Source organism: Zalophus californianus, chromosome 3 (genome assembly GCF_009762305.2).
Source record: "Zalophus californianus isolate mZalCal1 chromosome 3, mZalCal1.pri.v2, whole genome shotgun sequence".
Lineage (NCBI taxonomy): Eukaryota > Metazoa > Chordata > Mammalia > Carnivora > Otariidae > Zalophus > Zalophus californianus.
The window spans coordinates 140110263-140121969 of record NC_045597.1 but is presented as its reverse complement, the minus strand read 5'-3'; the positions used below and the strand labels follow the sequence as shown (position 1 = coordinate 140121969).

Below are 11707 nucleotides of genomic sequence, written 5' to 3'. Positions count from 1 at the left end.
TAGGCTTCACTTACCTCAAGGAATATTTAAACCCATAAATTTACAGATAAATCCTGGGAGTGTCAAATTATGCAACCAAGAGCGGGTAAGGTCTGCAGTTTTTTGGGGCGTTGATCTGCAATAATCAGGCTTTTTTTTTCCCGTCAGGTTTTTGAATGAAATAGTAAAACCTCTGCCAACACTGTCTACTTCACCTGGCTTTGCATAATTCCAAGAAACTAGAAACTAAAAGCAAGGATTCTTAAAGAGTTAGATTGTTGATGCATAAGAGAAAGCAAAACAGAACAAAACCATTTATCTCTTCTCTCTTAAGAAAGATTTCACAATATTCCTGTTTTTAAGTACTTGAAGTTTTTTGTGGACAATGATTACTTTTTAAATAATCGCTTTTAAAGTAAAACATAATACATGTTCATTGTAGATTTAGGACTTACTTAAAGTAACAACGAGAAAGATAAAAATCATTCGTGATGTTACAACTACGATTTTGGGTAACAACTTTCCATTTTTTCCCCTAGACACCACATGTTTTTACAAGACGGGTCCATACAACACAAACTATTTTATAATTTGGTCTTTTTTATTCTTATTTTTAAAATTATACGCGTGGTACGTGAAAAGAAACTTGTAAAGATTATAGCATATTATAATAGTACTGCAGTGTTAAAAGACGCCATCTGTGGTGTGGTGTGTGCGCTCTGGTGGGAAGAGAAAACTCTTGCTGGGAGATCCTGACCACTCTCCCGACCAGAAGAGACCTCCACGTTTGCCCTTGGCGATCTGGGCCTAGCGGGAACGCCAGCGCGGGGAAGTAAGCGGAGGGCGTTCAGGGTGACTGCGAGCACGAGCTCCCCGCGCGGTCCACATCTGCCCTGGGCAAGTCCCGCTGGCCCCGGCCCCGGAGGGGACGCAAGGCGAGAGGGCAGTTCGCGTTGCGCAGGGCCTGGGTCCAAACCTTTAGCCCCCGCCCCCAGGGCTGGCGCCACTCTCGAGCGGTGGAGTGAGATAAAGCCGAGCAAGGTTCTGCAACTCCAATCGGGGAGGCGCAGCTCCGATACCAGGTCTCCAGGCGTGTTTGTTCCAACTGTTTAAACTGTTTCAAAGCGCCCAAACCCGAGCGACCTTCGGCAAACAACTCAATCTCGCGGGCCGAGAGCGTAGGTTTTATTTGCCGGTGGGGGGGGCGCGGTGAGCGCAGCGAGAGGGAAGCTAATGCAGTCCTCCTCCGGGAACCCCGCCCGGCCGCTCGCGGCCACCCACGGCCGCCCACAGGGACCCCCCCCCCCCCCCCCCCGCGGCCAGCGAGCTTCTTGCGTCAGCTGGAGCGGGGGTGGGGGATTTTCGGAAGCCCGGCCCGCGCCTGCAGCCGGGGAAGGAAGGGCCGCGGCTCTTGCCCCGCCCTCGGGGGGCGGGAGGCGGAGCGGGGCAGGAGCCCGGCTGGCCACTCGGGCCGTGTCGCGGAATAGCGAGTGCCGGGGAGTCCGGGGGAGCCGCCGCTGCCGCCGGATCCGCGCCGCGCCTCGTTAGCTGGGACAGGGCCGCCGTCGGGGAGCGCCAGAGCACGGTCCCCAGCTCATCATGATGGACTTGGAGCTGCCGCCGCCCGGACAGCCATCCCAGCAGGTGCTGCCCCCGACCTTTGGAGCCCCGCGGTGGTGCCCGGACTGGGACAGGGGCGCGAGGGAGCCGCGGACCGGGCGGGGACAGCCGCAGCCGGCCTCTCCCGTCTACGGCCGGAGTCCGGACTGCAGCGGCCGCACACTAGAGCCGCTGCGCTTGCGCCGGGCCCGGGCGGGGAGGGGGAGCGAGAACGCCGAGGGCCGCGAGGACCCAAGGGGCAGCGAGGGGAGTTGGGGGGGAGTGGGGGGGTGCGGCCCCCGAGGGCGACTGGGTGGAGGTCTGGAGGCTACGTTCGCGTGCGTAGGGCGAAGGGGCCTCTCTAGCCGCGTCCCCAGTTTCCGGAGCTGGGACTCGGGAGCCCCAGCTGGCCCCCGGAGTTTGAGCGGCCCAGAGGTGGCAGGGTTGAAGGAGGGGGCGGACGTTGCTGGTCTGGGGCGGACGCTGGCGGTCTGAGCCGGCGCGGCCCGGCCCTTCCGGGGCTGCGCTGCTCCTCCGCCTCGGAGCCGGCAAAAATGTGCCTAGTCACGGGGCCGCTCTCGGGGGAGTTGAGGTCTCCCCCGGACTGGGACCCAGCGCCCCTGCTCTGCCGCCGCCCCCATCCACGGCCTCCGTGGGCGCGGACTGTGGCGCTGTGCGCCCACCCTGCTGGGCCGTCTAAGGGCGCTCCCTTGCAAGGTAATCAGTCCATCCGTCGGATCGCTGGTAGGCAGCTCGGCGAGGAAGCCCAGCCCCCAGGGTGGGGGAGGGACGAGGTCACGAAGTGCCCAGCGCGCTCCGATGCCCCGACGTGCGGCGGCCGAAGCGGGCTTGCGCGCTCGCTCGCGTAGTGGGGAAGGCTCGGAGATCCAAGGTCAGCCTTTGGCAACCCGCGGGTAAGTGCGGGCGAGCCAGCGGACTGAGGTCGGACGCCGCCGCGCCCCAGCTCGATCCCCGCGCGGTGTCTCCCAGTGGCGCACGCCGCGTGCGTGGACTCGGCCTCCATGACAGTGGCCGGTTGGCTGTCACGGCGGCCCTTGGTTGGCCCTTTCCGGCTTTATAGCGTGCAAACCTTGCCGCGCCGGGGCCAAGGGACAAGTTGGAGCTGTTGATCTGTTGCGCAATTGTTTTTCTCCCCGGGGCGGCTTTGTCTTTGGATTTAACGTTTCAGAATTGCAATTCCAAAATGTGTAAAGCAGGATACTCCGTTCTGTGCTGTCAAGGGTAAGAGTTTCTCGAGTGTAGATTAGATTTTCTATTGATTTTAGGCTGTTACCCAATTTTCTGCTATCATACACTATTTCTTCCTTGGATGCTTTATACAGTTTTTCTCTCTTATTTAAGAATTTGCCTCGATTTCTTAGCATGTTGCTTCTTTCGCTAGGGCAGAGGGAGGGACACTTGTGTTTCATAACGTTTTGCAAACACGTTTTGTAAGTTGTTATAAGAGTGAAAACAGGTTTCTATTCATAGTTTGTAGGGACTTTTAAAAGAGTAGATACTTGTATTTCCAACTTTTTTGGTAATTGGGTTCTTAGGAAAAAACATTTGGTCCAAGGAAATGCGTAACATAATAGGTACAGTAAGAGCATACGTTTATACTCGTATATATGAAGTTTTAGACTAATCTTGAAGATTTAAAGTAAGATTTTAAGTTATTGATAATTTATTACTTGTGCTTTTTTGTTGTTTAAAGCTGTTTGTCTTAAACTTTCTCCCAGTAATGATTAGGATCGTATTCTCCCAGTTCGCACTAGTATGAAGTAAATTGTGCTGTCCAATTTAGCTACTATTCTATTCAACGGTAACTCATATAGCCATTTATATAGTAATCTTTGTGATCAAAGGATATGAGGCTAATGGACTTTTGCTTTTCTAAATTGTAGCCTAGAGCCCTCTCACTTTTATTTTTTTAAATGTTTATTTTTTTTAAAGATTTTATTTATTTGAGAGAGAGACAGCACGAGAGGGAAGAGGGTCAGAGGGAGAAGCAGACTCCCTGCTGAGCAGGGAGCCCGATGGAGCCCTCTCACTTTTAAATAACGGCAAAGAACTGTAATTTAATATTCCATACATAACAAAAGCTCATAAAGCATGTGTACTGCTTTCTCTTTTAAAAGTGAATTTTCAGTTTCACCTGATAAGGTAACTACTTTTCCACCTTTAATCAGACACAGTTTTCGTATCTGAAGACTATACAAAAAGAAAATGGAGTAAAATTTGGAGTCAGTTTCACGTCTGTAACTGGGATTCATTCTAAATAATGGTTGGTATTCTGGAAAGGTTTCAGCAGCGTCAGAAATGGATTCTGACCTCTGTCAAAGAAATTCCAGGTGTGAGGTGGTACTAGGGTACAGTTCTTCATCCTGTGTGTGAAGGGGATGTTGATAAACAGGGTAGCAAGGAGAGGCTTAGGTTCTGTGTTTCTGTTAAGTGGAAGGAACCATCCATTACCCTTTCCAAGGGTGTCTTGGAGAGAGAAAATACTTTTATGTAAGAAGGGATGAAGTTGATCTTGGACTAGACTGATAAGATGATTCTTAAAAAGAAAAATAGGACGGACCTCTCATCTGAATGAGTGTTGAGCCAAGAACAACTTGACTTTTTAGATACGACTTTTTTAGACTTTTGAGAGATTCTGGAAGCCACGTGTCGGAGAATAAATACACAATTCACAACAGTCTTCCTGCATTAAAAATAACTTGGGCCATTTTGGAATCTTTCTTTCTTATTAATTTGGGTTTTTATAAACAATGCCAAAAAAAAGAACTCCTGTCTTTAAGACTACCACAATGAGTTGAAAGCCAAATACACTATTTTTCTTAATATTTCTTTTTATTCAGAATGAAATATCCTTCACAGCTACATAGAAAAGGACCCCTCTGTGGACTGTAAGCACATTTTTCTGGGAATTGCCTACCTACTGGCTGAACATAACTTAAAGGGGGTTTTGCATAAATAATATTTTCTCTTTAATTTTTCCTTGATCTGGGGTTAGTTTTTCAGTGCGAACTCTTCGGTGCAGGAAGAATTTGGCAGCAAAATGATAATAGATGAGTTATTGGGCACTTCTTGCGTGCCAGACACTGCAATAATTGCTTCACATGCATGATTCCACACCAACCCCGTGGGCAGTACTATTCTCTCAAGTTTCTGGGGGGTAGAAAAGAGGCCAAGAGTCCTGCTTAAACTACCCCAACTACTTTTTTAATTAATTCATCTATTTATTAAAGTAATCCCTGCACCCAATGTGGGGCTCAAACTCATGATCCCGAAATCAAGAGTTACCAGAGCCAGCCAGGCACCTGAGATGCCCCAACTGTTGAGTGGTAGAGATGGGAATCAAACCACCGTAGTCAGACTTCACTGGCTTTTACTCGCCACTTCCATACTAGACCAGGACTACTTAAACTTCAAACCAGAAGGAAAAGCTCATACTTTATTTAAAAAGTGGATTAACTGAGAAAAACTAGGGGAAGGAGAAGCAGGAGTTTTAAAGATTGATCTCTGCACCTTTTCCATTTAACAAGAAATTCACTAACTATGTGTGTATTGGGGGAGGTGGACCTTCTTAAATACAGTGAGAGTAAATACAACCTGTCAAAGGGGCCTTTTAAGGAAGACACAGACCTAGAGGGGTTTAATTGAGAGAGGCAGGACCTTTTTTTTATATTTTATTTTTAAGTAATCACACTCACTCAACGTGGGGTCAAACTCAAAACCCTGAGATCGAGAGTCACATGCTCTACTGACTGAACCAGCCAGGCACCCCAGGACCATTTCTTAATATCATAGTACTTTAAAAAATCCCTGGGATTTCAGCAGTGTTCCAAATTAGGGTTAGATTTAGGTTAGGGTTGGGGTTAGGGCATCACATTTTTCAGGGACCATATTCCTTTTTCTTAACTAAATCTGTTAGCTACTGGAATCTTTGTTTACCTTTATTTGCCTTGTTAGTTGGTACATTCTCCTGTTCCATTGGCTTTTTTTGTTTTGAAGTAGTAGTCAAAAATAAATCTGATTCTGAAGATACATAATATGGCAAAGAGTGGGAGAGACTGGGTTAAGCCAGGTTGAAGGTCAGTGGGTAGAATGGGGAGAATTTGAGTGGAAAATGGCTAGGAGAAACCTGTTGGCTCAGATTAAACACTCATCTCTTGTTTGGGGCATTTCTGAATTGAAGCAAGCAAAAGAGCTCAAATCAGTCTCGTTGAAGCCTACTTAGGGTTTTGAGTACAGTACATTTCGAAATTAAATATGTTATTTCTTACTCTTTATTGTTAAACAAGTCACTTTCAGAATTGTCTTATTTGTCTGATTAAGGCTGTTGCCCATCCAGTGGATGATTTGCCTGAAAGTTAGGCTGGGTAAACCCAGGGCATTTAAATGCCTGGTCCAGCCACTTTGAAAGTTTGCCAAAATCTGTTGCACACCAAGGTATAGGAAGACAGGTTTATTAAATGCAGTATTTTGCCTGCCTCCTTTACCTTTGGCTGTATGTTTGTTTTAAATTTACTGTAACATGGAGAAAAGAATTTATATTTTGATAATACAATTTCTGGGAGTTACTAAAATTTCATTGCCACCTGCTTTTAAATATGCTCCAAGAAACGTTTATTTAGAAGGCTCTAAGTTGGGGCGCCTGGGTGGCTCAGTCAGTTAAGCGTCTGCTTTCGGCTATGATCCCAGGGTCCTGGGATCGAGCCCCGCGTCGGGAATCCTTGCTCAGCGGGGAGCCTGCTTCTCCCTCTCCCACTCCCCCTGCTTGTGTTCCCTCTCTCTCTGTCAAATAAATAAATAAAATCTTTAAAAATAAAAAAATAAAAGGCTCTAAGATACAGGCCAAGGCTTTTTTAATTGCTCAGTTGATAATGTGTGTTTTCTAGAAGCAAAAGCAAAAATACGTTCAAGTTTATAATATTTACATTCCCAAACGGTATTGGGGGGGGAAATGGTGTTCTTACACTAACCTCACACACACACGGACACCCCCCTCAAAAAACCAAGACTACTGGGGTGCTTCGTGGCTCAGTCATTAAGCGTCTGCCTTCGGCTCAGGTCATGATCCCGGGGTCCTGGGATCGAGCCCCGCATCGGGCTCCCTGCTCAGCGGGAAGCCTGCCTCTCCCTCTCCCACTCCCCCTGCTTGTGTTCCCTCTCTCGCTGTGTCTCTCTCTATCAAATAAAAAAAAAAAAAAGAAACCAAGACCGCTAAGCAAAATTCCGTTATGCCTAAAGTTGGGAGTTTTCTGTGTGTCAGCCCACAAAAAACACTTTTCAACTATTAAGAATTTTAGGAACAGGGCACCCGGCTGGCTCAGTTGGTAGAGCATACAGCTCTGGAGGGTCATGAGTTTGAGCCCCACGTTGGGTTTAGAGATTACTTTAAAAAAAGATTAAGAATTTCAGGAACTCTGGCATAGGACACATTTTTAACCAATCATCTTTACTGCCCATGGCCTGTAATACCTGGGTGTCATAAAGCCTCATATATGAGAGTTTCTTTGTGTGTAAGCACGTGCATTTATTTGGCTTAAACTGGTGGTAAAGACAAATCCAGGCTAGAAGAAGGATTAGAGCACCAAGTCCATCTTTCAGTGGCCCTGTTGATAACTGACTCTTGAGACTCATTATAATCCCATCAAGAGCCTGTGTTCTGGAGGATTAAAAAAAAATTCCTTGGCAATGCAAATAGTCACTCCTTTCTCACAAGCTCAGAAATGGAGACTTTGGGGTCTGTAGTAACAGCATAGCAGCCAGATCTGAGCTCTCCGTTGCTTTTCAAATAAAAGAAGAACGATTGTTTAAGAAAAGAGAAAATCGGATCCTTGAAGCCTTCTTTTGAACTTGAGTTTTTGTTTTCCATATTTAACAAGTCTATTAAATTTGCCTTTTAAAATCTCTGATAATTTGTCCTTACTGTGTATTTTTTTTTTCCCTGTACAACTAGATTGTAAATTTGTTGAAAGCTGGACATAGAATTTATATTTCTGTCCTTTTTTTAAAAGCAGCTTTATGAGATAGAATTCACATATGGTATATTCCACCCATTTAAGACAGAAGCTCACTGACTTAGTGTATTCAGAGTTGTGCAGCCATCACCACAATCAATTTTAGAACATTTTCATTATCCCAAAAAGAAAGCCCGTACTTACTAGCAGTAACTCCCCATTTCCCTTCAACTCCCTTAGTCGCTAGTAACCACTTACCCATTCTCGGCCTCTGTGGAGTTGTCTATTCTGGATATTTCATATAAATGAAATCATACCATATGCGATTTTGTGTGATTGGCTTCTCTCATTTGATGTAGTGTTTATAAGGTTTAACCTTGGGGTAGCACATTCTACCGTATGGATACACCCCGTTTAATTTATCTTCCCATCAGTTGATGGGCATTTGGGTTGTTTCTGCTTTACGTATTTCTTTTTTGTTCCCTGCAGCAAAGGTTCTTAAACTTTGTTGTCTGGTAGAATCACCATTAGTATTTTAAAATACTGATATCCAGGCCATATCCCTCATGAAATCAAAGTCTGTGGTGGTGGGACCCAGGCATCAGTATTTTTTTTTTTTAAGGCAGCTGAAAAGGGACTCCAGTTTGTAGTCAGGTTTATGAACCAGTGCCCTAAAGCACCTAGCTCAGTGCTTGGTACCCATCGAAGGTATGGTATTAGGATGTCTGTCTTAAATCATGAAAAGAAGTGTTTTGTGTTTGGTCACTGACCTTCATAACCTAAGGTTGACACTAAAATCTGGGAACTGTTTTAAGGTCCTGGCAAAATGTTTGAAATTCAGTACATATAACTTGAGCTCTTTAAGTTTTTTAAGTTGATTTGGGTGATAATTTTATCAAAACATTTTCTCCAAGTGGGTCAGAATTTTTCTGTGTTTGGTCAGGAACGTGACCTGTGAGAACGTGCAGTCTGGATTATTTGAGACTAGCATAGAAAAGGCCTTGAGGACAAAGTGCTTGGGGTAGGTGTTGGAGAGCCTGGAGCCCAGGACAGACTTTGCCTTACTCTAGGAAGTGCTCTGCATTCCTCGGCCTCGTTATTCTATTTAAAAAGAGCAAAAACCTTAAATCTACAAGGCAACTTTTAGCAATTCATTTTTTGACTCCCTGTAATCTGCCTGGTGAAGTCTACTTTATATTCTGACCTCAGTGGCCACCACTTGTACTTAGCTGAGTGGCTTTCTGGTGTACATTTTTGGAAACTGAGGCTAATTTCCGTATCGTTGGTGAGTGTTGTACAGCACAGCAGTACCCTCAGGAGACCTGAAGGTGTGGTTCAGGGCCTCCTGAAGCTGGCTGAGCCCCGCCTCGCGGACAGGGTGGGAGGGGAACAGGCCCAGAGGGGAGCAGGCACCCCGCCCCTGCCTCGGCCTCTCTACAGTGTGGCCAAGCCGAACTTCTGCAGCCCATCTCCAGCCTTTCCCCACCATCTGTCATTGGAGGGGTACCGTTCGTCACCTCTTGGGAAGCTGCTGCTTTTCTCACTCTGGTCAGTAGTTCAGAATTTTTTTAACCCGTTCTTCCTCTTAAGATTTAAAAAACAGTATATTATTCTTTCATTTGTTCTTAAGAGTTTTGTGCTAAGTGGTAGATGTAATATATGTTTAAAGTACCTTAAAACAGAAGGATTTCAGCGTTAATAGTGAGGGTTATATGCAACGCATACTTGAATTTCAGAGAATTACTTCTCCTGTTAAATGTCCCTTTCCTGCTTTGCCAGAATGTAGCCGTCATTCAGGGTGGGCTAGTCCCCATCTACCCGCCCTGTGTCTGTGTAAGAGGCGGGGACAGACTGTCCGTGTGGGTGGCCTCGTGAGAATGGGCATGGAATTTTGCTTTACTCCAGACTCGACAGCCTTTTGTCTGCTCTGCTTCAGCACAAAATAATAATGCACATGCATGTAGAACCCAGCCTTTTCCAGTCTGAGGGATTAGAATCCAGGGGAAAATGATTATGGTGTTCTGTTGCTGTCTGTGAACAGAATTGGAACAGAGGTGTGACACACAATGAACTACGCTATTGCTGCTTTAGGAGCTTGAGGGTTGACTAAAGAACCTGTCCTTTTTGCTGCTTTGTTTTATAGTATTGGAGCCGGGGAGTCTTACTGCTGTGTCTAGAGAGTGTTGAAGAGCCCTGAATTTTTTGATACAGCAAAAAAAAAAAAATTAATAAAATTTATTAACATTAAAATCCTGGTAATGAAAACCACCAAAAATAAAACCTGTATTTTTTAATTGCAGTAGGAAAAATTGCCAATTTTTGAAGAAGTTTTTGTTCTTGGTAATTCTCAATGAAATTTAATTAAAATATACATTGAGAAAACAGCCCCAAAGGACAGGAACAGGGCTGGTTCACTTTGTGCCAGCTGTGGTCCCTGGCCCGTATGTTCTTCTGCTGGTTCCCAGGCTGAGACCAGAACCAAGAATAAGAACCATTCTGTGAATTCAGGCTCTTTTCTTCTCCAGAGAGAGAGGCTCACCCTCTGCTGGAAAATTCTTTACCAGGCTGCATGTTTGGGAGAATTCTTGGGGCAGTGGATTGAGAGTAGGATGATGAATGACTCTGTGAAGGAAAATTCCACGTTCTCTTTGACTTGGGAAAACAGTTCTATCATGAAGGGGAGAGAGATTGGGAGGAAAAAGAAAACTAGCTTAAGGGATTTTTTTTTAATGAACCCAGGAGGAATACAGACCTTTTGGACTCTCCCTGAGGGAAGCTTCAGATGGACCTGGAATTTTTACCTGAAGATCTCCTAAATATTTAATCCCTAGATTTGCTCTTCAGCGTGCAGCTTGCACCTAGATTCTCCACGTGAGGAAGGGGAGAGCGCTTTCGGGTATTTACTTGTGCTGTTTATACTCATTACCTTTAGTTCTTGTAACAACCCTGTTAATAGAGGTTTGGTGGTTCTTGAGAAAAGTCTTTGGAAAGGTTAAGAAAGAGTCCAGAGTTGAGTTTAGGAAACCAGAAGCCACAGGAGATATTTCAAGCAGGGAATTCAGTATAGGAAATTAATTCTATAGGTGACGGACAGACAACCTAGAGATGAGCAGCTTCAGGAGGCCACTGCCTTCTGGAAGCTGGCAGCGCATCAGGAGCTGGCAACCCTGAAAGCAGGGCTCTCCCTCCCACCCTCCAGCTCCCCTCCTGTGCCCCTTGTAGTGCACTGAGTGCACAGGTGTGACCATTGGGCAATTCAGTCGTAATGTAATCTTAGAAACTCCCGTAGGGGACAGATGCAGTCTCCATTCGGGGAGCTCCCAGTTGGGAGTATTCCCATTGTTGGTAGGTCGTGTGCCTCCCTTCCCCTGTGCGGTGTCCCTGGGGTGCCAGGGCAGGATTGATTCCATGTAGGGATGTTTCTGGTGTTGCCGAAGGACTTGGGCCTCTGGGTCCCGAATGTGGGGAGAAGTTCAGAAAGGAGGGAAAGTATCTTAAGAGCTGGGGAACCTCACATCTTTTCTCATTGATCCTGATAAATAAAGCCTTTTCTCAAACCCCAGAGGGATGGGAGTAGAAATGACTCCCCAAGATAGCTCATCCATCCCCCTTTCTTCAGCACTCGTGTGTGTGCTGATGAAGATAGTAATGGAGACCGGGGCGGGGGTGGGGGGAGGGAATTAGTCTTTCTCTGCAGTTCACCTTTTACCAACTCATTTCCAATTTGTGAAAAGAATCAGCCTTTTGATGTTACAAGGCATCTGAATACAGACAACTAGCAATTTCAGAGGGAAGGAAAGGAAAAAAGCAAACAACACCTGCTAGTACTGTAGTAGGTCTTGGACATGTTCTCTTGCTTGATCTTGAGAATAAGTCTGTGGTGATAAGGGCCATTACCTCCATTTTACAGACAAGGAAACCTGTTCAGAGAGGTTAAGTAACTTGTCCAGGGCCATGTCCCTCTCAAGGGCAGAACAGGGATTTAGAATGCCCATAATCCCTGTTCTCCCTTCCCTCTTTTCCTCCTTCCTTCCATTTCTTCTTTTCTTGTCTAATTAGTGACTCCTTTACAAAGAGTAATTAGGGCAGTGTCCCTACTTCATGGAGCTTGCTTCTTGTTTATCGGAAGGAGTGCTGCTGGGCTTCTCTTTGGGGTGGAG

At 46.0% G+C, this 11707-nt stretch overlaps 1 protein-coding gene across 4 annotated transcripts in view; it reads left to right on the top strand.

Annotated features, from left to right (window-relative positions):
* The first annotated feature begins 1408 nt into the window (after positions 1 to 1408).
* NFE2L2 (nuclear factor, erythroid 2 like 2) overlaps positions 1409 to 11707 on the top strand; it is a 33781-nt gene continuing 23482 nt past the window's right edge. Inside the window, exon 1 of one of the 4 annotated variants that reach the window (XM_027588598.1) lies at positions 1409 to 1623. In XM_027588598.1, the coding sequence (XP_027444399.1) occupies positions 1579 to 1623 (45 nt within the window). In that variant the 5' untranslated portion in view covers positions 1409 to 1578. Of the gene's footprint in view, positions 1624 to 1942; positions 2296 to 2469; positions 2493 to 2679; positions 2821 to 11707 lie in introns of those variants that run through there. The other 3 variants (XM_027588600.2, XM_027588601.1, XM_027588599.1) reach the window with 3 other exon arrangements.